General features: G+C 42.1%; 1 protein-coding gene across 2 annotated transcripts; it reads left to right on the top strand.

Moving 5' to 3' along the window:
* Nucleotides 1-243: 243 nt before the first annotated feature.
* gnaz (guanine nucleotide binding protein (G protein), alpha z polypeptide) lies at nucleotides 244-27,769 on the top strand. Of its 2 annotated transcripts, none has more exons than XM_041959891.1 (3): nucleotides 244-459; nucleotides 15,856-17,183; nucleotides 25,777-27,769. In XM_041959891.1, the coding sequence occupies exons 2-3, from the start codon at nucleotides 16,461-16,463 to the stop codon at nucleotides 26,119-26,121; spliced, it is 1,068 nt and encodes a 355-aa protein (XP_041815825.1). In that variant the 5' UTR covers nucleotides 244-459; nucleotides 15,856-16,460; the 3' UTR covers nucleotides 26,122-27,769. The 2 variants fall into 2 exon arrangements, with proteins under 2 accessions (XP_041815825.1, XP_041815826.1); XM_041959892.1 differs by lacking the exon at nucleotides 244-459 and adding an exon at nucleotides 13,586-13,665.

The raw sequence follows: 27,769 nt of genomic DNA, 5'->3' as shown, positions 1-27,769 counted from the left end.
ATCATTATCATAAAGATACACTGGATGCAGTAGCTGCCCCATCAAAGCCTGTTTTTCTCTCTCTCTGCTACTCTCATGATTTAATCCTGACCATTTCCCCCTTCTCTCTCTATCCCTGCTGACTCCTCCCTCCATTTCTGTCCTGCACTCCCTCTCTCTGCTTCTCTGTCTCTGACACACTCGAACACACGCACACATATATACACGCCCTCCACCCCCATCGCTGCAGTGTCTCAACTGCCTTGGAGCAAACAAGAGGATATAGAACACAGACGTTAATAAGACGCTGAAAGAGAGAGAGAGATGTGTGTGTGTGTGTGTGTGTGTGTGACTCTGTGAATATGAGGAAGACATGAAGATGAAGCAGCAGGACTAAAGGTGGATTGCACAGAGCCTTTCTCTCCTTGCAAGGGCTTGTCTGCAGTATCCTTTGTAAATGGATGCTGGCTTGTGAACACGGTAAGCCTGACTACTCTCAGACAGACATAGCTTTTTTTTTGTAATCACCTCAAGGCTGGCCTGCTTTGGACACAGAGGAGGGGCAAGATGCTTTTTCATTATAGGCATTCTGCATAGGGCGAGTGTGTTTTCCTGACGAAATGGGGAAGGTGATGTTCAGAGATGGCACCAAGGCAGGCAGCCTGTCCAGTCCCCTCCTCCACCCTGCTAGCTCTGTGCCAACAGACACTGCTATCCTCCGCTTGCAATTTGACTCATCATCTCCCCAGAGCATCCTCGATTCTTATAGGATGCTTTTATCTGAACACACTGCTCAGTTCGTGTAATTACTTCATGTAGGACAAGTGAAGGATGCATCAAAGATGTGTGTGTGTGTGTGTGTGTGTGTGTGTGCGTGCGTGTGTGTGTTTGTGTGCATGTCTCTGTCCAGGCCATAAGCTGTGAAATGGAAAGAGGGGAAATGAGAGAGGAAGAGCACCATCACAAACGATCAGGTGTTCGGTGCTTACAACTGGCTTCACGAGACACTGAATGTGAATTTGCAGTGGGAGGTGTGCAAATCCCGCGGAGCCTGGCTCTGCAGACACTGGGATAAGCAGGCAGATTGTGGCCTGACAGCGGAGCTCGCCGTCCACCGTTCTACGGGGGGGAATTTACATCGGCGTTTATTAATAATCTCGGGCCGGGATGTATTTGTGTGCGGTCGCTTGCGCTTGTTTATTAATGTAAATCTTAACGGTGAGAGAGAGGGAGAGAGCAGAGCGTGGTTGTCCCTCAGCAGGCAAAGCAGGATGATTTGTGACATTTTCTGTTTCAGGTTTCATATTCTGAACAGAGTGTTACTGTATTTTTTTTTTTCAATGGGGGTTAGGATTGGTTGTGTAGCGTTAGGAGAGCATGTGTAAATTGTGTGTACTGTATGTGTGTTTGTGTTACATGCTTGAGAGAGAGAGGGAGGACCAGTGCAGGGAGGGGTCGAGGGGCTGGGGGGTTTGAGGCAGATGGGGCAGAGGGGCGGAGGTTGATGCAGCAGAGAGCAAGAGAGAGAGAAAGAAGGAAAAGAGAAGATTTGGAACAGATTGGATGAAGGCGGGGGGGGGGCGTGATAATTTCACGGGGGTAGAAAGACGCGCTTTTCTGAGCATGTGACACAGAAAGAATGCTGAATGTGTCTGTGATAGTTCCACCGGCAGCAGCTCACATCGAGGCCCTCAGACATCTGTGCATCAAGGCAAAGATGGTGGATAAATTCCACCATGCCGTTATCTCTTCAGCACCACTAATACCAAAATGGATCAGGAATATTAGATTGATACTTATGCTGAACCCTGTGTAATGTTGCCTGATTGGAGTTTGTGAGAAAAACTGGGTAGGAATATTGATCGCTGTCACAGCGTAATGCTGACAGATTGGGATAAGCCTTTATGGGTCGCTGCAAGTTCTGTTTACTGTTCTCACTCAATTCAGATAAGCAGTTTTTGCAGAATGCAAACCATATTACCTTGGCATGTGCAACTCAGCATTAGCTCACATGCATCATGCTATATTTCCTATTATCCAAGTGTTTTTCAAGTAGGAGATGACTGAAAGCAAAATTGGTTTCATTAAAGCTTCAAGGGGTTTGAGTTGTGATTTAAGATGGTAACCAAAATCTGCAGTTACTTAATTCTTCATGATGCCATCTCAAGAGAAGATGTATGTTATGTGTCAACTGCGGCTTATAATATCACAGCCAGCAACAGTTAGAAGACAGAGTTAGAGCTGGGTGCACAGCAATAAGTGTTTTGTATTCAAACAACATTTTGTGTCTCACTGTCTATGTTTTGCACCCACAATTCAGAGTGCAGTCCCGACGTGATCTTGTTCTCTCAATACCAACTATTACAGTCTCAGTCCCTGGTTAGTAACCATTGGTAGACAAACCAAGGTCACATTCAGTGTAACAACAGCTGTAAACAACCCTGAGAGCTGCACCAATGTCTGCTTATTTTTTTCCTTTGAGCTACAAATATAAGTTTGAAAATTAAATTTAAATTGAAATAAATTGAAGTCTAATTTAAGCTGTAAAGCTCTAATGCTTTCCACTGCAACCTGTGAAAAAACGTGAGGTCATCGATGACCTTGGCTTTAAAATGATCGATGATCGACGTCCAGTGTGAAATAGAAATGTTAATCACATGATTACACGATGGGCCTTCACCAAGTTCCACACACAAAAACACACTGAAAAATGTCAAAATACCCTTATACCTGATTTTCTGAACATAGTGTTAGAGGAAAGAGAATTGCTGTGATTTTGATTAAGTGTTGTTGTTAAGCCAAACACACAAACCTCAACATGAATTCTTAAATCGGTGGGATACACATCACATAAATTAAGTATACAGCTAATGTTTTATTTCTGTTTTTGTTTGAATGGTAGCATGCAGTATGCTGCCACTCAAGTTACCTTTATGCATATCAAAACGAGAGTGACAAAACCTATGCTGAGCTGACCTCCTTCCACCTCTTTTGTTATTTGCTACATCCACTCCACTGGCTGACATAATGGCAAGGGACAGCAGGGACAGACTTGGTTTTAAAGTGACAGCGGCTGTTGAGGTAGCAGCTCTTGCACTGTGGTGGCCAATGTCAACGTCCGGTGCACTTTTAGCCATCTTTAAGCTTGTAGGTGAGCCCACCGCCGACTTGGACAATTAAACTCAACTCTATTACAGTTGAGTACCAAGGGGGCCGTGCCTAGTTCCCTCGGCAGCCTGCTTAATAAAATGATTAATCTGAGATGTCGTTTATTTCCTGGAGAGGGAGTACCAGAATGACCACACAAGTCTTATGCATTTGCTTCTAACGTAAAAATTGATCTTAAACACCATGCAGTGGCTATGAAATATCCAATAAAGCATGTGTCCATTAAGTTCAGGCCACCCGGCTGCTTTGTTACTCCATATGCTCAGACAGGGCATTGCTCTGATTCAGCTGGCTCAGCGTTTGTGTTTGTTTTGGGTTCGTAATCCTTGCCAGGTACTAGGACAAAGTGTCATCTCCACACAAACGGTTGTAAGACACTGTTTCTTTTAGACAGGCCCTGATGTAGAGAGGACTAATAAATTACTTAACAGTAAAGCCTCAGTAAAGAAAGCTGTCAGTTCAATTGAACAAAATTTTTGGGCGGGGCTCTGTGAATGAGCACGGATTAAGTTATCTTTTGGTGTTACATAAAATAACATCAGCTCAATTCATTCCCTCTCTTTCTCTTTGCCCTCCTTTCTAATCTTTGCTGGTAGTCACATACAGGGGCCTGTCTGTTTTCCCGGGGCTGAGCGAGTGAGAGGGCCTTACTTCTAGCACTCAAATCTGAGAGGGCAGAGCAGAGGGGACTAACAGAGCAACTTTGTGTTCCATTGCACACACATAACAGCGGTCATATGACAACAAGGAGGTGGACAAGAGGGAGGGGGGAATGATGAGGGAGTGTAGGGCCTACTCCCCACTGGTGAGGGATGTTGGTCTGCACTGAAAGAAATGAAAAGAGTGTGAGTATGTGTGCGTGCGTGCACGCAAGCATGCATGGATGCACGTTATATGCCCACATGCAGTATGTGCTGCATTCAGCGATATTTATACAGCCAAAAATAAAGTTTATAGCACAACAATTAGCTTGTTTTGATGAGGGCGTGCAGGTCTGTTTTTCCAAGAAAATACATGAAATTGGAGCGAAGCTGGTGGTGTTTGTCGGTGACCTCTACAGTCCTCTCAGATGATTCCTTTCTGCTTGTACCAAAAGGTTTTTACAGTAAATCAGAGAATAGTGTTTGTTTAGAGTAATCCAATGTTTAACATGCAGTATAATTGACTGTCCCTGTTTGAACAGCTGACATATTCTCATATCTCATTTTTCTCATATCTCTCCCCTCCACACACATTCATCCTGTTTGCACAACACATAGAGTTAAACTTGGGGGCTTGGCAATACAGCAAGATTGTACATAAAATACAGGTTTGGCCTTTTTGGAAGACGATTACATCATTTAGTGCAGCCAACCAACTGCAACAAGTGGGATATTTCAATCTTTATTATTCCTTTTAGCATCTATTTTCCTGGCCATTGCACCTACAGCATTTATTTTATAGTGCTGATCCGGAGGGTTAATGACGGTTACATTGTTGCATTTGCTGCAGTATGGGATATTTTTCCTGTTCCTGTTCCAGTTATCAAATCACCAACTGTAGATAATGTCTGTGGGTTTTAGAAGCCTGAAAGTGCCTGCTACCCACAATTTCCTTCCTTTACAGAAAGTATTTATCTTATCTGTCATGACCCAAATGAATATGATGCTGGGGTGAGTGTTTGAATGTGAATTAGAGCGCTTATAGTACTAACCTGAATTGTTTTGATCTATGTGACATACACTGTAGTGAGACAAATTGTGTCTATAAAATCGTCTGTATGCACCAGCAGAACATACTCACTCGTGCACTCACATTTGTGTGTACGCTAGGACGTGCGCGCGCGCACACACACACACACACTCACACACACATCAGACTCTAGTGTCCACCTTGTGCTATCTCATCCCTTCACATCAGACAGCCTTCCCATAGCTCAGTCTGTGCACAAACATGCCATTGTCATCGCTAGCTGGCCTTGTGACTCAGTGTGACCCGCTGGATAGGAGAAGGGGGAACACAGCCATTGAGATCAGCGACGTTAAATAGAGCATTATCATGAAAAAGCATCTAGCATACAGAGACCTCGACCCCTCGAAACCCCGTCTCCACCCTGTAAACAGCCCACTGTTTTGGGGGAGTAGACAGGAGAACACTGCCCATCATTGTTTACTATAATGAATGAGTAGTGTCCTCACATGTGTACAGTATACTGGCATCTTTCTCTGAAGTCCGCATTCAGGACAGCATGTCAGGGAGCGATAACACGAAACGTTGAACAAACAATTGTGAGAGCTAAATGAAGAGTTCACAATAACTAGGTTTGAATATTATATTACACATAGCAGGGGCACTGACAGATGATTCAGTTTACTTGCTTATGCTGGATTCAGATTCAACTCCCACATGATTTGGTGCATTAATAAAGAATGGGCAGATTCACATGGCTGGAAAAAACAAATATGACATGCTTTCATGCATGTTACAGATGTCCTCAGCTAAGAGCACTTAAGGTCAAATTGATTTTTGTTTCTCTTAAAGCTGCATTATTAATTTAGCCTTGAGGAAACACAAAAATCTGCCCTTGGCTACACAGTGGCCGCTATATCACCAGCATTGTTAATGAAGTCGTCGTGGCTGAAGTGTTAGCAAACGGTTGTCTACTTACACATCCGGCACACGCAGCACCCATTTGGAGTCGTGTCTCTGCCCTTTTCCTGAATACACTTTTTAGCTCCATTTTGGTCTCAACCAACTTCTTTTTGTGAGATGTGAGAGAACATTGTATGTCTAACATTTTGATGCTGGGCTTTTCCACTTTTATTTATTCATTTATTTGCCTGTTGGCGCGAATGAAAGTACACATACAGTAAATGTGCAGGACACAGAACCAAAACTATTTAATAAAGAGGTGAAAACGGACCGTAGAGCTGCAGAGGCACATGATAGTTCTTCATGATTTCACCCACTTTTACATCACACTGAGTCATTTGATTTATATCGAAAGCTTAAAACGTTTAAAACAGGTTTTGTTTTTCATTCACGTACACAGAACTGATCTTGGGAGATTCACTATTGCAGCCATATTCCAGCTACACCCCCTGACAATATGAATCTAAATTGTGACAGGAATCCTGGTTAATCCATTAGACAAAATGTTACCTGACATATGATTTTGAGGCAAAGGTGCTATTTGACATTAGAGGCTTTCAGACACCCCCAGGAGTCTTTGTGTAGAGAAATCCTTGACACATGGTTTCTGACAGGCTGCGTCTTGAGACTCCTTGACAGCCCATTTAAAATGTGTCTTCACTGCATAAATGTGGTTAACTAGGTATCCATGTTCAGCCTGAATGACAAGGTCCACTGCTCCAGTTTTTATTCTGGACTGGATGACTGTAGGGGGAAGTCTGGATGCAGCTCTTTCAGGATGAAATGGTAAACCTTGCATAAAGTGGTGCAAACTGTTGAATGGTGCTGAAGAGCGTTCTGCCTGCGACCTATATCTCATATGATTCTGACGTAGGATGGGGCGACCACAAAGCTCTGAGTCATCACACAGACGCAGGCCTTTTATGTTGGAGGACTTCATTTATTTCAGTCCACCGAGATAGGCAGGGAAAAACCTGCGTTTTGCTTATTCCAAGCATTGTTCCAAGCAAGCAAGACACGGCATCGTTTTCAAGAGCATCACATGATACAGTGTCATCTACAGGTTCTGTGTTAGCAACTGGGGGCAACATTGATCTATCATTGTGCTGCTGGGAGCGTGAAATTGACCGCAATCTTATAGTCCCAGATTCCACAATGTTATAGTTGCATTATATCCAGTCTATGATTTACAAAAAAAGCATTCAGCGCAGTGCCCTGCTGACAACCCACATAATAATTTAAAGCCTCCTTCTGTAACTCAGAAGCCTCTTCATAAGCATGATCTGTTTTGTGGAGATGTACTATTGGCGTCAATATACTGATTCACTTAACAAGTAATTCAATGCTGATTACAGTAAAGGGTTGGCTGTCAATTCAAATCAATTCTGTTTCTGTCTTTACTGTTTGGAACTGGAGCAAAGCATCCAGTTCAAAATGCCACCAGCTATTTGTTCTCAGTTAAGACCTACTAAAACACTGAATATGGTGTGGTAACAAGAGTACCGGGCACATTGGAAGGAGTTAAGGGACAACAGAATTTTTTTTATTTGCTGAAGTTTCCCCCGTTTAGGGTGGCAAAAGGATTTTGACAGATTAAGATTGTAATCACCAAAGTAGCCACCTCCATCTTATCAGAAACTCCTGTGTTGTACAGTATTAGCTGCTACATGTCGGGATTCCTTGAAACCCTGTTAGACATCTCCAGTACTCTTTCCAATAGCTCTACAACAACTGATTTCAGACTGCTCTCGGCTCCACTCTGAGGCAGTAGGCCTAAATAGATTTGAGCTGGAATAAATGAGAGCACATGAACAAGAGAGTATGATTTAACAGGATACTCAGACGAACTAGAATTACCGCCTCGTGGCTGTACGCCTCCTCCAGTCAAGTTTGCAGTTTACATCCATGTCTGTCCGGACTCATGTAATATATGCAGTGAGGACTTTGAAGGGATTTAATAAAAAAGTATTCAGCGTATTTTTTTGGCGAAATGGAAGTCATACAGGGGAACACAGAGGCCTGATTGAGAGCTTTGTCACACGGTGCAACGACAAACACCTGAAGCTCAATATCAATTAATTTGTTGGGGACAACCGGAGGAACAGGATCAGAGGCTATTCAAGCATGTTGCTGAAACCTACCTGAATGATAACAAAGCACATCTGATGACATTGCAACTCGCTTGCAGGCGGTCAGAGGCAAATGAAAAGGCCATGGTTTGTCTCTGCACATCCAAAAGTTCCCATGGAAAAGCCCGACTAGTTGTTATCCAGGGAGAGGAAGTGAAGAGGGCGGACTCATAAAGTATTTTGGGGTCCAAATCAATAGAAATGTGCATGGCACTAGCAACACTGAAGGCCTCTTCAAGAGGGGACAGAGTAGACTGTTCTTCCTGAAGAGCCTGTGCATCAGGGCTCCTGCGGGTCATACATCAGTCCACAGAGGCCAGTGCTATGTTCTTAGTGGTGGTGTGGTGGGGTCGTGGCGTCTAGGATTGGGGTTCAGCAGTCTCAACAGGCTATAAAGGAAGTATCTCGACTAGGCGATCAGCTAGGTGATCAGCCTGGAACTGGACACTGTGGTAGAGCTGAGCGATTAGACGAATATATAGGGCATTTGGGGTTTTTTTGAAGGCCATTTTTGTCATTTAGTTTGCAAATTCAAAGGTCTCTGAAGAACGAGTGAGAGACAGCGACAGAACCGTTCAACGACCTAACCCAGTAACACGAAGAAGTCAACAACAGCAGAGAGACAGCAAGGAAAAGTGTTTTGTTTATTTATTAGACTAAAGTAGATAAGAGAACATGTGAAATATAGCAAACTGGCTTCTTTTGAATACTTTTTGCAGAATGTTTTCAAGCATCTACAACAAAGTCCAATTGCCCTAGATTCAACCCTCCATGTCTAACCATGACCTGGACGGCTGAGAATATTCACAGACATCTTCTTATGAATACGAGATAACCACACAGGGGCAGCAGATAACAGCAACAATGGTGTCAGTAATCGCTAGAAATGAAAGTGCATCCATGCGGAGAGGAGCAAAGAGTCTGTTTGTGACATGTGATATAATGGTCTGAAAAGGATTACCAACCTTTTCTCTTATTGTCTTATACTTTCATGGTTTGTGGGGACACCCCACCGCCTGCGTGTGCCACACACTTTGGCTGGGCAGACAGTGGCCAACACGGAGGCAAATTCAAAACCATCTCGTTTGAACCATTCTCACCCTTTCTACAGTGAGTTATGTCAGATTGTAGAAACAGCGGAGACCTTTGGCCGCCAAATTCTGATCAGATCATCATTGAGTTCAACTGGATGTTTGTTGCAGAAGTAATGAAATTCCCTTTAGGCGTTTCTGATATATTGCATTCACAAGAACAGTAGACAGAAGTGTGTATGTACATATGCAGACAAGCGACCTGAAAACATAATGCTTTCAGCCAGGAATTAGATTAGCTCATATAACTGATTATATTGCTATATGGCTCAAATATTAGACGGACATCTCTATTTTACACCGCTAATTTTATGAATATCTCAGAATCTGTCAGAAAGATTATCAAACAATTTCTCCTCTGTCAACTTTAAAAAATAAATGAAAATTAATAGTTCTACTCCTATTAGCATTCATCACAATTTAGGCCTCTGTCAAACTGGTTAATATTGACGCTGACAACCAATCAAAATACAATGAGTCACAAGTTTAGAAGGTATATGTGTATTTCATGGAGTCCAATACACTAATCATACAATAAAACCTTCCTTTGTCAGGTTTAGTTGTGTTGACATTGTGTGAGGCAGGTGTTGATTCAGCTCTGTTGCAAATGTCCTCCTCATGTACATACAGCCCAAGAAAGCATAAAAAACACAGATGATTTAATTTCCCCCTAAAAATTAGTTGCTTTTAATTCAAAATATATCCTTCACACTAAACATACGGGTTGGACATGGTGTATGAAGGCATATTTTCAGGACAACGTGAAACCTGTAAGTGGCCATAGTCATTTCACAGGAATGTCCACACAATGTTCACATTGTACATTTTACATCATACACAGATTTCTTTCACATGGGCATCCACCTTGCTCAAACATTTTCTAGGCATCTCAAGCCAGACCAGTTTAAAGTGAGTCTGGGCTTTAAAGACTTGATTTGAATCATGTGTAGCCCATCAACCGCAAAGACGTTGTGGTCCACAGTTTAGCAGAGTGCTGCATAGATTGAAACCTCATGTCTTCAAGCTACAATTGAATTTCCCTCGAAATAAAAGTAAAATCCACGATTTATTTCGACTAAAAGGCTTTAATACATTACTTCAATCTCTTGCTTTTGCTTGATGTTTCTTGCCTTTTGTGTCCGTTTTATTATATATGGTTTATTGATGCAATTAATTAATATGATAGCTATAATTTTTGCATTTTCTTTCTTTCAGTTCAAGCAAGCTATAAACTGTTTGCAAATGAATCTAATGTTGGTTCCCTTTGTTCATTCAGTAATCAGTCACAAAGCAATAAAGAATCCCCTGTTTCAAAATATGCAAATTGAAAATTGGAAGTCACAGTTTCTGTGCTTTTATTGAAAAGGCAAGAGCTGCTAGAACATGTCTGCGCCTGATTAAATATTTAAAAACCTCCAGCGATTACAGCCTCAAGACCATGATTGCTTTGTCAATGAGCAGCCGAGCAGTGCTAACGTATACCAACATTCAACATTAAGCTCACGCAAATGATCTTGTCTCTTAATTTTTTGTAGGTGGCACAATGAAGTGGAACTAAAGTCTGCTCCTTCAAAAGCAGTGCTCTTCTTTTGTTCACGCTATTGCAGTTCCAGATGATATTCTGATAGTGTGTGTTTCAACTGTCAACACTGTCACTACCAGAGCTGAAATTTCTCATCCCTCTCAAGGAAATGCTAACGTCGGTGGAAATTTCACTAAACCTTGAGCAGGTGTATGGCGCCGATGCGCCGCTGTCGCTCAGTAACATCAACACAGCTCCAAACGTCTATACAAACCTGTGAATGTCACCCCAACCTCCACTTCAACATGGGCTCAACAGCCTTATTCATGTGTGCAAATCTTCACTTCATTGCTTTTGTGCCACTTTCTTTCATTTCAGCACGGTGAAAATCAATTGTCTCAACATTTGTCATCAAGTCGTCAGCCTGGCCTTTCCTCTAACATTTCAAACCACTGCCCAGTGTGGAAAGAATGGAAACAATCACATCCCTCTGAAAGAGGATTAGTCTGCCCCAACATCCTCTCGCCAGATTTGTCCTTACATATAGCTTTATTTGGAAATTAAAGCTTTCCACTTATTCCTTTTTGTCCTTTCAACTCAAACAACTGTTGGTCAGATTCCCTTGTTTGACCTCTGTAAAACTGTCAGCTCTGTCCATCCCATTCTGACCACTTTGAGGTGACTGCACAAGATGTTGACAACAACAGCAGCTGAGGAAAGCGTGCCTATAGATCGCCTCAGATTTTCTCACAAATGCATTGCTTATTCACTGCCTTTGTGGCTCACATAAATTAGTGGAGCCTCTTGTCTCGTTTAGAGGCCTTCTCGGCCCGGGCAACTTTTAAGCAATCTCTCAAGGCTGTTTTTTTCTTAATCTTCTGATTCCTATCCACCTCTTTGTCCGCCACAGCAGAGCCCGTACTACATCTAACTTAGTTACAGCTTTTACACAATTCTGAAAACATAGATTGTGAATCTAGAACTGAGAAATCACATATAGTTGGTCCTGACAGTCACCACAGAGCTCATAAATATCGGCTCAAAGGTTTGATACTGTTTCACTCTAACTGCTTAATCTTGACACAATAGCACGGACTTAGTACAGATCTGGGGATTAGTTTCAGCTTCACTCGCAGGGTTTTGGATATTATTGTAAAAATGACTCTGCTAGGTTCCAGCAAGACTCTGACACTGTATATGGACACTGACCAGGCTGCCTTAAGTCTTTCAGTAACCTCCTTTTGGCAGAAGCAGGAAGCAAACTCCCAGCCAATAAAAGAACTGCCTTTGGATGAGAAGGCATGAGCGCTGTGCAGCTGATCATAAAGCATGTGAGCTGTTTTGTTTTTATGTGTGCATGTATTGTATGTTGGTTTGCCGGAGGGACTCTAACTGCTGGGATCCATTTTTATGTGATCTCAACATCCATCACGAAGACAGAGATAACATTGCATTTTCTGTTTATTTAAATCACAGTGGATGACGGTGACACACAAAGTCAGTAGGCCTGCCAACGCATGGGGCATATGGATATGAACTACTGTGCAAAGAGTCACATTTCCTTAGCACCATACTGTTCTGAATAGTCAAGGCTAAATTGGCCATACATATGCCTTTCTGTATAATCCTAAAGGGAACACTAAATGTCACTTTCCCAACACAGGTGCTCCCCCAGGTTGCTATTCAAAAGTCCTTGGCCTGCTTAGCTGTAATGAAGTGGCTGTTTTCTGGCCTTATTTAGTTTTGATATAAATGGTTACTGGTTAAGTGGTTCATAAAAGGGAAACCCGAGTCTCCTGTTTAAAACAACAGTTATTTATGACTGACAGAGATGGTTAAGTGTTGAGTTCTTCCCGCTGCAGGATTGTTCTCACTGGAACGCCTCATCCGATCCCTCTTGAAATGCAAGCCTGCTGACTGCAGCACTAACACACACCTGCACACCTCATTCATAAACTATTACGAGGTGACTGAATGCGCACCTGTGCCTTTCACCTTTCTTTTTACCATCGCGCGCACTTTTCATTCATGACAAATAATGCTGTCTCTGCATTTGTTCTCCCTTGTCTCTGACACACCTGAGCAGCGTCATCATGACACATTACAACACTGCGTCAGAGCATCACCTGCATTCATACGTGGTTTAATTTCATTTAATTTAAATCACGTGTCTTCAACGCAGTGAGATTGATTCCACACAACACGTAATAGATTTAACTCGGTCATGCAGCTACATGAGATGCAACTGAATGTTCTATATTTGCTTAAGAGTGAAATGACCTGGAGCACCAAGCCCATTGTCACCATCTACCTGGTGATGTTCTCACTGAGCCTGCAGATGAGAATAAAACGTATTTTTTATTTCTTCTTTTTAAAGGTTATGTTCTTTTTGGTTGTTTGAATATGATCTTGACTAACTGAACACTTTAACAGGTTTTCTTATCTTGTCAGTTGCTAAGTGGCAAGAACTACAGAAAATATCTACACTATTTAAACACACTGGTACCTCCTGTGTGTGTTTTATCATCAACTCATCATCAGCTTTCTGTTTTTTTGAGTGTACCCAGTCCAAAGTGGCATGACATCTGTAGATATCATTTTTTCTGTAAATACATTTAGTGCCTGAGCAACAACACTGGGCCTCTGATGCATTTAAATCACCACTCAATCCGGTGTGGCTGACAACAGTTTTTAATAGCATTTTGTGGACTCAACAAGCACAACAGAAAGACACTCTCACTACATCTACTCGTGTCTAATAAAGGCTGTGATTGTAATTATTTTCAGCATGGTAAATTAATAATAGGAGTTAAGCACCTGGGAGAGTGATGGAGGGAAGAGCTGATGGGCCGTGTGCAGCAGGAGCCGTGAGGGAAAGGCAGGAGAGTGACTCCGTCTCATCTCGGCTATCACATTACCTCAGCCCGCATGATACATTGAGATGCTGGCCTTTCTCTGTGGCCCCCATGGCTTCACCTCCACTCACTTACTCTTAAAGTGACACGCCTCCTCTTCGTACCAGAGTCAACTGTGTGCTGGCACAGATGTCCTTGTAGCGGCTTTTTTGGAGGATGGTTTGACATATATGAGGATAGATATAGTTACCAGAGGAGGTTAGCCTGGAAACATATCCTTATTGAGTAAAGTAAGTAACTAATTTTAAAAAGATGGTATTTTGTTGGATTTACGTAGCCAGTTATTTGTTGCTGCTTGTATTCAGATCTATTTCAACTTTAAATTAGGCTATGTAATTTGTTACAAAGAGTAAGCATGTTTTCATGCCGCAAGAGCTTCCTTAATTAATTTTTGTTTATTTTTTGGGGGGAATTTTTCTAACTTCCAGGCATTTCATCCCGCTGTGTTATGCTCTAGTTATTATGGTACAGGGAGGCAACAGACCACGTTTTATTCTATGCAGTGTAATACGGAATATTATAAATACGGAATTAATGTGATAATAATATGCCCTGATTTTGCACAGCCACACTATTTCCTTAGCAATTATCTAAAGCAATATAACTTCAAAAAGTGCAGAAATGCAAGTGCTGCATATTTCTGCAATAGCAAATTGAAAAGACTTCAGACGCAGCTTTAATGTGTTTCATAGGCTCTCAAAATCAGTGATGTGCATTAACCAGTTTGGCTGGCTATGCCATTTTGAGAGGGTAGGCAGGTGCCTGGAGCCAGGAAACAATGCTCTCCACTCTGTTTGTGTTGTGATGCTTTGTTATGGCTTTGTTCTGCTCTGTTTGTCCTCTCAGTCATTTGAAGAGTGGACCTCACTGACCGAGCTCGGCAGAACGCTCTCTCTGTTCTCCTCTTGCTCTCTATGTGACAGGTCTGCAGAGTATAGTTTCACCAACAAAACTAGGCCACAGTATGATTTCACATTTGTTACTCAGCCAATAGCATGCAGCCTGTTTCAATGTGCATCTATTTATCACATAATCCCAAAGGCATTCACTGCTCCAAATTTGTTTTTGTTTTTAAATTATCACACCCTATAAAACATTTTATTTGAATTACACAGTCACAAAACGTATTAGCATTCAGTATATGTTTTATTTAAGCAAAAGCGCTGCCTCCTGAACAGCTAATATATCACAGCAGGAGCAGAATGAAACCAGATATTCTTTCCTGATCACGGTGTAGTATCTTAAGGATAAAAACACAGATGTCTGGGCAAGGAGAAGAGGCTTTACAGCGGTATGAAAGCATGACAGGCACCTGCTGACTTGAGCCTGTTATTTTCCATTGCAATAGTAAATAAGCATTTCACCGGAGCAGCTCTGAGAGTATGTCAGGCCGAAAAGAGGACAGTCAGAGCTGCTGTGCTGCACTGTGAACAACAGAAGACGCTATTGCTGGCCAAGGAAACACATTAATTGTGTTGATCCTGCATCAGCCTCCTTTCAAATACTGGAGTTTGTTTTTCTCTGCCTGTTTCTATGCGTATGTTTGACCTTGATTTGTGTATATAATGAGGCTATGTGTGTGTGCGCTGTGGTGTTAAATGGGTAGGCGTGGTCGGCTGAGAACTGCTTTGGCTCGGAGTCTATGGTAACACAAGACTGCAGACGGAGAGAGCTGGGGTGTGTGACTGTTAGGAGCAGAAATCTGAAGAGGCAGTGTACACAGAATAAGGGCAGCATGGCAGTGGTTGAATGGGAAGAGTGCAGGTTAGTATGCATATGACTGTACTTATGCTATCGTTGCAATGGGTGTGATGGGGGTGATTTCCATTTGATGAATAAAGGCATAGAATTAAATTTGATATTTTTTGCCCTCGCAGTTTTTATTTAAGTAATATTTGAGCGGTTTGGAAAATAGAAATATTGTCTTTCTTCATTTTGTATAGCTAGAACCAAGAGGCAATTAGCCTAGCTTAGCAAAAGACTGAAAAGCAGGGGGCAAACAGCAAACCTGGCTCTCTCGTATGTTAAACAATATGCTCATTCAGTCACCTCTGTCAGTAGGAAACACTGTTAGTCTTTACAAGTCACGTGTTAACTAGTGAGCATCAGAGATGAGCATCGGCTGATGTATTTTTAACCTTTGGAGCGAGTCAGGCTATTTGTTTCTCCCTGCTTCCACGCTACGCTACGCTACGCTAGCTACCTTCTGGTTCCTACTCCATGCCTCACAGACATAAGATGCATCGAGGAATCAACCTTCTCATCTAACGTTCCAAGAGAAATCAAATATGCATCTTTTCCAAAATGTTGAACTGTTCCTTTGACAAATATGCTAATAACTGGATGGGAAGTGATGAAGCTGCTCTTATTTTGTCTTAAACATGCTATTCACGTTTCTTCTCTGTCGTGTGTGTTGGCAGACTCGGAGGCCTTCAGTTGTCGGGGAGATATCACACCACAGAAGAAGCAGAGAAGATTTTATCAGGAAGATCAAGCAGAACAGGCCAAATATCGAACTGAGGTGGACGGTTGCAGAAGCCGAACGAGGGCGAGAGCCATGTGGGAGGAGAGTGAGGGAGTTTCGCTATTTGCACGCATCAAGCCCAAACACTTTCTCTACTGACAAACAGTGAACGTTCCCCGGCCTTCCTCCAGAGCTTTTCCTCAGGGGGAGCCCCTGCTATGAACCCCAGCTCCATTGGCTTCAGCAGGCAGTCCAACCTCAGTGCCAGACGCTGTGTGGGCCCACAAGTCTGGGTTCTGCCCACACAGGACTCACAGACTGCCCCTGCACAAAAAGAATGAAATACTCCTGAGTTACTCCTCTATGCGGTGGCTGCCTCTCTACTGTCAAATTAGTCTGTTGTGAAGTTTTGTCTGCCTCTTCCGCAGCAAGTTCATACCTTTAGCGAAAACCCCGCCCAGCTCCTCCACCGACTCCTTTTCGGTCACCACTTCGTTTTAATTTGCTTTCCCATCAAGCAGCAGCACGAGTTCCTTTGTGCTTACCACGTGGTGGAGGACCATGGGATGCCGTCAGAGCTCGGAGGAGAAGGAAGCGGCGCGGCGCTCGCGGCGAATCGACCGGCACTTACGGTCAGAGAGCCAGCGGCAGAGGCGTGAGATCAAGCTTCTGTTGCTGGGCACGAGCAACTCGGGCAAGAGCACCATTGTCAAACAGATGAAGATCATCCACAGCGGAGGCTTCAACCTGGAGGCCTGCAAGGAGTACAAGCCCCTCATCCTGTACAATGCCATTGACTCGCTCACCCGCATCATCCGTGCCCTCACCACTCTCAAGATCGACTTTCACAATGCTGATCGCGCCTACGACGCCGTGCAGCTCTTTGCCCTCACGGGGCCGGCCGAGAGCAAGGGGGAGATCACTCCAGAGTTACTGGGGGTCATGAAGCGTCTTTGGGCCGACTCAGGGGTCCAGGAGTGCTTTCAACGATCCAATGAGTACCACTTAGAGGACAACACTGCCTACTACCTGAATGACCTGGACCGCATCTCTGCAGCTGAGTATATCCCCACTGTAGAGGATATCCTGCGATCCCGCGACATGACCACCGGCATTGTGGAGAACAAGTTCACCTTCAAGGAGCTCACCTTCAAGATGGTGGATGTGGGTGGACAGCGTTCGGAGAGAAAGAAGTGGATCCACTGCTTCGAGGGCGTGACTGCAATCATTTTCTGTGTCGAGCTAAGTGGCTATGACCTCAAACTCTATGAGGACAACCAGACGGTAAGAAAAATCTGTTTTAAAGGGCCCACATTTTCACTCACAGTAAATGCATGCCACTCACATTAACACAGCAGTTTGAAGAGGAACCCGGCAGATATCAACCCAATTAGTGCGAATTACACAAATATTCTCTCCTTTTTCATTTTTACACCGTTCGTGAGAAGAAATGCAACCCTTAGATCCCACCAGATCATTTAAGCTGCAAGAATACATGTGGGACAGATAATGACATGCAAGATGCTGTGAGGTGTTAATACTACCGAACAAGTAACGTGTAATAAACGGTTTAATCGTTCCAAAGCAAAGAGAGCACAAGCTTGTTCTGCTGTCATTTCCTCTCTGTACATCCCCGTCTTCAACACAACAACCATGCTGTGGTTACACATACAGGGATTGCTTTTTTTTTGCTTCACACTCTTACGCATATTATTTACAACATACTGTATTTTTTTAAGATAGTGGCTATTTGAAATGAATTAGGGGCAACTCCAGAATCATTTTTTGAAATTGTGTTTATCAATGATTACTTCCAATTAACAAAATTGTATTTTTGAACAAAGGAAGGATTTTGAACATTGAATTTCAGTTGCAGCATTTGCAAGTTTAAAATATAATTGTCTTACCCGCATTTCATTTCAGTAGTTTAAATACATCATGTCTGCCGTTTTCTTTTTAAATGACATTTGTTGATTGTTAATGTTAATGTCTGTAGTTCACTGAATGATCCTTAAACCACCAAACTGCTCAGCAGCTTATCATTTCAAGTGGGAAAACAGACGCCTAAACAAACATGCACACAGTGTTGAAGTTCATTCTGCTAAGTGGACTGTTTAGTGGACCTTGAGGTGAACAGGCATACAGGTGTAGAATGCAACTATGCAATATGTTCATTCTATGTGAAAACAAAATGTCTACCCACATGTCCGGGTCAGAGGTCGCATGAATGACCTTTACTGTTGGAGAGAAAGCTACCTGACTGGGAGGTTTGCTACAGAAAACCTTTTCTAGTCAGTATTCATTATGGTAAAGACTAACTACTGATTGGATTTATGGTACTAATGTGCTGATCACCTCCTCTATGAGCCATGTTTTTTCTTATTTTCATCAAATGTTCCTATTGTTAAGACATAATTGTAAAAGGTAGTTGTGCTACATCCAAGCACCCTTTTCATCCTTTTGCTCTAAACGATATTACTACACACTGTCCTTCCTCTGCAGTTCATTCAGTTTTGTTTCATAAGCAGTTTGTAGAGCCTTAACCAAATGTTATGGTCCATATAAGTCGTTCAACTGAGGCCATGTAGTAGATTGTGTAGAAATGGGTGAAATGCATTCACTCTGCCTTAATGTGGTAGCAAAGCTATTTGAAATCTGTCTGAATAAAGAGAATGGCTGCTGTTTGTTATCTCCTCTTCATGGTTGTGGAATTTTAACAATCTGCTATCCATAGCGTATCCGTCCTCTTATCTAAGTGTTTTGGAATAGTTGGGTAGTTATTGCTTGTTTAACCGCCCTTTTGATAATGGAAGGTCAACAATAGATACTATTCTGCTTTTTTTAGTCAAGACCAACTATGAGGGGTCAGCTATTTTCTATTCCTTCAGAGACATGGTGACATTTTTTCTCCAAAAGAGGTTCCAGTATCCGTCGTCACCTTGATGTCTTTATACAGTCTACAGAAATAACACAGAGGAAACATTGTCATTCCTGTAACTGAACTGGCCTGATAATTCATGGGTTACCCGGATAAAGCAGGGTGTACACTGTGCCAGGTTGGAACATGAAATCAATTAGTTTTATAGGTTAAAAATAAAGTCTGAGGAGATAAAATGCAGTGTGGTGTTAATTGAGTTCACAGAATAAAGTGTGAGGCTGTACCTGTGAGAATTAGCAGATTGTGAAGACACTGTGTAGCAATGGGAGCTCACAGGTGCTACAAAAAAAAACAACTTTTATTAATCTAAGATAGGAGAGGAAGACGAAAGCAATGGATCTAAAGTAGCATAAAGGAAGACATCCTGAAATTAGAGCAGCCACCCTGCTGCAGAGCCGACTGGGATGAATACGATTTCTGCAAATTCTGACATTTTAATGGTTAGTTTGTGGCTGAATTATTGACTGCCTTTAAAGTTTTATGTGTTATAGCGCATCTTTGAACACACCAACAGGGCTTCTTCAGTTGGTTGATCATAATTTAACTTGTGATTTAGAAGTACTGACATTAATGCTGGCTATGATTTTCAGTGGCCAGACCGTGAAATGCTGCCTTATCTGATTTAAGTGGAACCCTTTCACACATCGACTGCCTTTGTGTCCACAGGAACCACATTAGCACAGAGACTCACCAGAGAATTGGTCAAACTGGTCCATGCAGTGAATCTTTATATTTTGTATTTTGAAGTTTCTTAGATATGCCATTGTTGTGTGTTTACTGTTGCAACTGTGGGAGTATCTGTGAGAAGCACACATGCACAATGCTGTTCATATATAGTCAGTTGTGTGAGGGTAATTAAAAGTCTTTAGATAATTGTCCATGCATTTTCTAAACCACTCAACTCAACTCAGGAATAGGGGTTAGGATCTTATTCCAGCATGCACCCAGAGCAGGCTGCCAGTCCATCATCTAACCTTGCTCACTGCCAACCACTGAGCACATCAAATACTTGCACTTATTATTGATGACAACATGCAACGAATAGAATAGCATTACCTGCAGAGATTACATAATCACACACATTTTAAAGTGAATTTCACACTGTGCATGGGGCATGTATTTTTTAGTATGACCCAATCACACTGCAATTATGCTGAATAAATGTATAAATTTAAACCCATCAGTCCCATCTGCTAAACAGCAAAATATTATGTTATGTTTACATACTTCTTAGAAAATGTGTTCTATGTGGTCGTCTTTTACAAAAAGCGGACAACTGTGCAGGCTCGACAGATTTTTAGATAAAGAAGAAAAACATGACCACATCCTTGTCTTTATTTTGTCTTCACCTTTTGCACTTTTGCACAAAATGCCAAAACCTGAACTTGAGCTCTAAAAATGAGCTTCAACCGAAAAAAGGTTGTGGCAAAGATTTTGCTTTTCTTAGGTTTTACAATGCACAAACTAGATTTAACAGCTGGGACAACATTCGACACTGTGCAGGCACAACCTACGCTGCACGTCTTGGTTTAAACCTCCCATGAAGAAATGTTGAATATACAGTATTTCAAAATTCAAATTAATAGTTATTTTACAATAATATTATCAGTGTGTTAGAACTTTAATTCCAGTTGCTTAATTGGTCAGGCCAGCTGTCATTTTCATGTGTTTTAACTGCCTGGGCAGTTGAAGGTAATTTCCCTCCAGCGTCAGTAATATTTACTCTTTGACTCAACGAAAGCGCTGACATCTGATTAGGAGACCTTCATATCCCTATGTAAGCGCAACATGAAGCTGCTGGGTAAGATATCTATGACCTTCTTTACCTTAACATTAGCACAACTGAGTCAATAAGTACAATGTTCTGTTTAATATATATGCACAAAAAACAGTTCGTAAATTGCAGAGAAACAAAACTTTGTGGGATGAAACAATAATTCAGCACAACAGAGTCACTGATTCAACTCTCTGGACCAGAGGTGACTCATCAGTTTTAGTTTTAGTGCAGCTCTGACTGTTTTATTTCATAGACTAAGTTGCTGAAAACAATAGCAGCTTAATGCTTTCTTGATGAGCACGTTTGAATAGAGGCTCCGTGAAGTCTGTCTTGAAAACATTGGTTATGAAGGGACTGATTATGGGAGTTGATCAGCACAGCCAAAGGTGACAAAAGCACGATGTTTGCAGAATTCAGCCAGTCACACAAGTGTTATTGGGAATTTTCAGTTTGCATGTGCGTGGTTTTGTATGATTATCACTGATTAATGGCTGTCTGCACACATACACAGTGTTTCAGTTGCTTTGAAGGTCCTCATTCGAGAAGCTGTCGTTTTTATAATGATGGCTTGTTGTGTCCAGTGATCATCGTAGTGATCTTAGCCTGCAATGCTTCACACAATGTTAGTGTCACAAGCAGAAATCAAACTTCATCGGGGCAGATCCATGCAGCTCACTTTCAATGCACCAGCTCACACGAGATAGAAAATACACCAGAATAATTACAGTACAAGATTTGCCCATCAACCCATTCCCTGATGCATTTTCCCTGTCCCATCCCTGTCTTCATAATGAATCGGTTGCCTTGGTTACCGTTGCTTAGCAACAGGCCAGTCAAATGCTCCTAATCCTGCGCTGTTGACAGTGAGCTGTGACTAGGGAAGGGAGGATGAGAAGGGGAGAGGAGGGCGAGAGGAAGGGAGGGGGAGCAAACGGCAGAGCTGGAGAGAACAAATACGAGGTGTATGTGTGTGTGCGTGTATTGTGTGCCCGCCTGACTGTTTGTGGGTGCGCTATTATGAATGTGCAGCACAGGTTTATATGCATCGGCAGAGGCTGAGCAACTGCAGTGACTTCTGTGTGTGTGTGTGTGAGGTGAAAATGAAAAACCTCAGTGTGAGGTTAGTGGTTGTTTAGGCTTGTGTTAGCCAAACATCAGGGCAGGCACTGACTGCAGTTCTGTTGTTACTGTTATTATATCATTAATCTCTCACACAGGAATTAACCACCTGTCACATGAAAGATGGCTGTAAATGAATTACTGCTGTTTCATGTGTTTATGTCAAAGTTTGTAATCTGCGCTACTCGACATATGAACTGAGCCTGAATGTAAAATGACTGCGACCGTCCCTTCAGAAACAGAGGTGTCAGAACGCTGCCTCAAACAGTATTTAGGAATATTCTCCCTCAGTCAGCTGCAGCGTCTTAACCAACCTTTGGGTTATCAAAGGCATTACTATCATGTAATTGAATTGCTTCATATGAGATAATGGTGTTTTGAAAAAGAGCTTTCCAGAAAACAGAATGAGACCGCTCAAGGACATGGCAAGTGAAAAAATACTTTTTCTTTTTTTTTTTTGTTCCTTAGCAGGATGTACATGCTCACACAGTAGGTTCAATGTATCCCCTATACTACCTGGCCATTGCTGTAATAGCTAAAGCTTATTCATTAGTCTCATTTATTTACTTATGTTTTCCAGATTCAGTGTAACTTAAATGTTGCTGTACTGCTATATGATATATTTTGCAGTATACTGGATTTTTGAAATCTGGCATTTGTGGCGTCATTCCCGTGCTGGCACTGCGGTAGTGATGTGTTATACGTCAACTAGCAATGATACCACCATTTACTCACCCAGACAACTTTGGTGGCATTTGGAGTCGTTTTGAAGAAATTAGCCCCAGAGGAGCGGCGCGTATATCCGTATAATGCGAGTACTCGGGGCATCCATGCGCAGCCTCTATATACGCAAACTCGTTCATATTCCAATATTTTGTTATGATATGCTGGTGCTATTTTCCTCTGAGCCGGCGGTCGGTTAGTTTAGCGGTAGTTTGGCACAGCTATGGTTTGTTATTGCCTATTCATAGCCGACCGCCGCAGAGTCAGCCGTGTTGTGGCTGGCTGCTTGCAGCGCCCGGCGTTCGGTTATGACATCATCCACGTCAGAGGTAGTTGCCTAGAGACGCCGGATGTTGATAACATGCCACCACGGGCTCAGAGGGGATTAGCACCAGCATATCATAACAAAAATTGGAATATGAACGAGTTTCGCCGCAGATTATGTGTTATATAGAGGCTACGCACGGGTGCCCCGATTACTCGCATTATACGGATATACGCGCCGCTCCTCTGGGGCTAATTTCTTCAAAACGACTCCAAATGCCACCAAAGTTGTCTGGGTGAGTAAATGGGCATATTTAATGCTACAAATAAGGTCCAGGTTGTAAAAAACGAAAGTTATCCTTTAAGGTAGCTCAACCGTGCTAGTCACACATCATGCTTACGCATTATAGAAGAATAAAGATAGACCGAATGCTTTAGCTGATAATCACAAATGCAATTTTGCTGAGAATCTAGCACGAGAATGATAATATGTACAAGTGTAATGTGTTTGTGTTTGGTTTCAAATCTAAAGCCAGCAGTGCTGATGCCCACAGTGACAGAGACATTAGTAATTAAACAGCAAGTGAAAGCAGAAAGGGAGCAGCCTGAATAATGTAACTTTCAGGTACGGCAAAAAAAAAAAAAAAACATGCTGAAAGAGAAAATCATCTTGGTAGATAAATACAAAGCATCCCCTTCTTCCAAAGCACTGACATTTTAAATGAACCTTAATGAATTACGAAAGGGTGGCCGCACACTTAAGTGATTTGTATTTATGGGAAACAAAGCAATGACACTGGGATGAACCTCCTCATTAATACTTAAGATTAATTAAGGCCAGCGCCTCTGGACTATTCTGACAGGAGGCAGCCAGGGGGAAAGCAGTGTGTGTGGGTACATATATATGTGTGTGTGCGTATCTGTGAATCAGTGGGTGTTTAGAGCAAAGGAAGGGGGTCTGCATGCTTTAGTGCTCCTGGATGGAGCTCTACCCCTCCTCCCGCTCCCCCATTGAGAAACTCCTACTGTACGAGCGCTGTAGTGGCCAGGTGAGGAGACTATGGACTCCCTGGGCTCAGCTGGCTGTCTCCTGCCATACTCTCATCGCAGCTGGGCTTTTTGTTTTGACACCCTGGAAAGAGGAGGAGTGAGGGCAAACAGCCTGACATGGCTTTGTGTAGTGCACAATGTTTAGGGGCCAGGCTTTGTCCCCAGGCACACATACTTCTGATAGCTTCTGTTTCAGTCACAACATGTGAGACAATGGGAGCAGAGAGGAAGACACATTGATGAAGAAGAGCATTTATAACCATTCAGTGCAGTAATTTAAGTTCTGCAGACACACACTTATGCAATTTGCTGTATTGGGCGTGTTATTTTAGTTGTTTAAACAATTAGCCTTCTTAGTAGGACAAGTCTCATTATCCAAAAATAGTGCACTTACACTGCTGATCGATCAGGGTTTACTTTAAGTCTGCACTAGGATTGTCTAATTCTTTGCGACTCCCCTCCGTATCTTTTTTCATGCTTTGCGGATCTTGTGATTTGCTCAGAGCATCATGTTGTTTCTGTAACCTTTAAAAGAGCATTTTTTTTCATCTGACAACATCCCAGTCACAAGCTACTGGCCAGTTGCCACATGCAAGCTGCTGCCATGAACAGATCAACTTTCTTTTTCCTTTTTTTTTTTCTCTTATACATTCAACGTCACATGAGCACAAGCTGTGCTGATGCACATATGCATACACTGATGCATATGTGCACATAAACATGGACTGACTTCTTCTGTACCAAAACCAGCATATTTTACCATCCTACAAATTACATGTTGAATTTCCATTTAAAATCATTCATTTTTTCTAATGTTACAGTCCAGACCAGTCACATTGTTCATGTTTTTCATGGTAGATATTTCTGTCATAGAGTTGTAAAATTTAATTTTTGATTTTACCTTAATTTTGTAGAATAAAATTTGACACTAATCCTGATGGCTGCAAATAAATGATAATGCATGCAAAGCTGCAGGCTGAAGACAACAATATCGTAGAGCCAGACCAGTTATGTTATACTGGAAATGTCTCAGTTGCTGAAACTGCCAATCTGACCCTGCCTCCACATGATCCATTACAATGTTCATACAACTGTGATTCCAAAAAACTTTGGACACTGTGAAACATGAACAAAAACAGAATGCAATCATTTGAAGTCTTCCTGAGCCCGTGTAGTAGCATCCTTTATACAGTCATGTGTTTACAAAGTGGAACCTTTGTGAACCTCGCGCCATCCTTGCTTTTGAATGACTGAGCCTGATCCAGGATGCTCCTTTCATACCCAATCATGATACTGTCACCTGTTACCAATCAACCTGTTTACCTGTGGAATGATCCAAACAGGTGTTTTTGGAGCGTTCCACAACTATCTTGTTTTAAACATGCTGTAGGCATCAAATTCAGAATAAGCAGATATTTACTAAAATCAATAAAGTTGATGAGGTAAAATGTTAAATATATTGTCTTTGTGCTGTTTTCATTTGAGTACATGTCAAAAAGGATTAGCAAATTATCACATTCTGTTTCATCATGTTTTACAGAGCATGTAAGCTTTTGTGGAATGGGGGTTATAATGATAATTATTGCAATATTTACAACTAGTTTTCACAGGAATGAGATGTTTATCACTCACTGATAGACAGTTTTGGCCTTGGAGGACAAGAGTGGTGGTAAAAGACATAATCAGCTGTTTCAAAGGAGAATGTGAGAGTTCAAACTCAGGTCTTCATCTGTCTGAGGCTCAAGTCTCTGTTGACATAACAGAGAAGCTGTACCTTTGGCCGGTCAAGTGGATATCTGTGACTTGTGCTGGCTGACTTTAGATCTCCTTTTATCTGCCAAATCACATGATCCTGCTTGTGTGAATGAAGTCTGATTGTGTGACAAATTGGGATGACCTCAGTTGCTGCTTTGAAGCAAATGCTACCTTTTTCTTAGCTGTGAAGTCATTTCCTCATGGTCTGATCTTCTTTTTTTTATTTCCTGTCTCTTTCCACATCCGCACAGAGCCGCATGGCCGAGAGCTTGCGCCTGTTTGACTCCATCTGCAACAACAACTGGTTCACCAACACGTCGCTCATCCTCTTCCTCAACAAGAAGGACCTGTTGGCTGAGAAGATCAAACGCATTCCTCTGACAGTGTGCTTCCCTGACTACAAAGGTCAGAACACCTATGAGGAGGCAGCTGTCTATGTGCAACGGCAGTTTGAGGACCTCAACCGCAACAAGGAGACCAAGGAGATCTATTCGCACTTCACTTGTGCCACTGACACCAGCAACATCCAGTTTGTGTTCGACGCTGTCACGGACGTGATCATCCAGAACAATCTCAAGTACATTGGGCTGTGCTAGGACCTGAGACTGGGTGGGTGGGGGTGGGGGTGAGTGAAGCAGGCTGCTTTGGCAGCAGTCACCCCGCCATCAGGCTGGATAAACAAAAGGCATGTCAGTCTGCCTGACAGTTTATCTCTTTGAAGAGGTGCAACAGAGAACTGCAGATGAAATGATGATGGTCAGAGAGGGACGATACTGTAGATTCAAGTGTTTCAATTGAAACAATGGAGCTGGTGGGCCATGGTCAAGATGGGATTTTTACCCAATGTGTTTGCACTGAATTTGAGTATGCAGAGACACCCAAACAGACACACACACAAACAAACACGCACCGACACACACCTTTACTTTGCTCACACACAAGATCCTTGGATCTGCAGTCAAGCACTTGTTTGACAAGGCAACACTGGATATTTTAGACAGCTACCCCTACCTGCCTGCCAAACCTGAGGGAGTCGGTCTGTACTGGTGGCTTTCAGTTACGTTTGTCTACTTTATTTTATTTGCCAGAGTCAATTAATGCTGCTTTTCAAGAAGAAATTTGACAGAATCAATGTTCTCTTTTGGATCTTCACCCTAACAATGGTAGCCAGTGAGTGCACCTGATGAGAATAATGATCAGTAGACATGATGTCACAGGGTTTCTGCCTAAAAAAGGAAACTGCCACAGTGTAAAGCTTAAGTGAAGTACGTTTTCTACACACTATTTCTGTTTTGCCCGTTGGTCGACTCTCTAACGTTGTTCTTTTCCCCTCTTTCTTTTATCTTTTTTTGTGCTTTAAAAAAAAAGAATATGTCTCTCAAACCTGCCTTTTACAGCAGGTCACTGACTTATCATACCAGGAGAGTGTTATGCTCCATTGAGTCTAAAGTATTCTTTATAATCATTCCAGTTTCCAGCAAGAGACAACAAAAACAGTGCCAAGTTCAATTTGTAAATAAAACCAGATCCCATCCATTACCTTCAATTTTGCTTTGTTTTTATGGACAAATACATTAAAACATGCATGATTTTGTTACTTTGGGATACTAATATATTTTCTTTGGGATTATGTTCCTCTTAGGTTTAAATAATATATTCCCAAAAATATATATAAAAGTCAAACACTGTGTACGATTGTACAGTTGTCAGAGAGGAATCTATTGAAAAGAGTTTTATCAGTATAATGACGGTTATTATGATGTTATGATGATGATGATGGTGATAGTGGTGATGATGATCACAATGATGACAACAAAAGTCTTACTAAAAAGTTAGCATGAGAGTATAAGGTGGGTCAAAGGAGAACAAGACTGTAGAAAAATATGAAAATGAAGAAGCAAACCTTGAGAGTTCAATCTTCCTTGCATTATCTAAGTGGAAATTGTTAAACAGCCAGTCAGTATGATGTGTAAATATACTGTAAGGTACACTCTTTGTTCAAACAAATGAAAATAAAGGTTGAGCTGGGATACTGTAAGTGAGATAAAGAGAGAGCGAGAGAAAGAGACGGAGGAAAACCCCACTCCACTCCTCCTCTTACCCTTTCTTTTCAGTTCAGAGGGTGATGTGCAAACAACTCAGCTAAGGGCTTCAGGCTTGACTTTACGGGATGTCCACCTCAACAAAAGACAAAACAAGTAAAAAAGAAATATAAAAAGGACAATAACTATGAATAAAACAACT

The sequence above is a fragment of the Chelmon rostratus genome, chromosome 19, assembly GCF_017976325.1.
Source record: "Chelmon rostratus isolate fCheRos1 chromosome 19, fCheRos1.pri, whole genome shotgun sequence".
In the NCBI taxonomy this organism is placed as follows: domain Eukaryota; kingdom Metazoa; phylum Chordata; class Actinopteri; order Chaetodontiformes; family Chaetodontidae; genus Chelmon; species Chelmon rostratus.
This window is presented reverse-complemented; position numbering and strand designations above follow the sequence as displayed.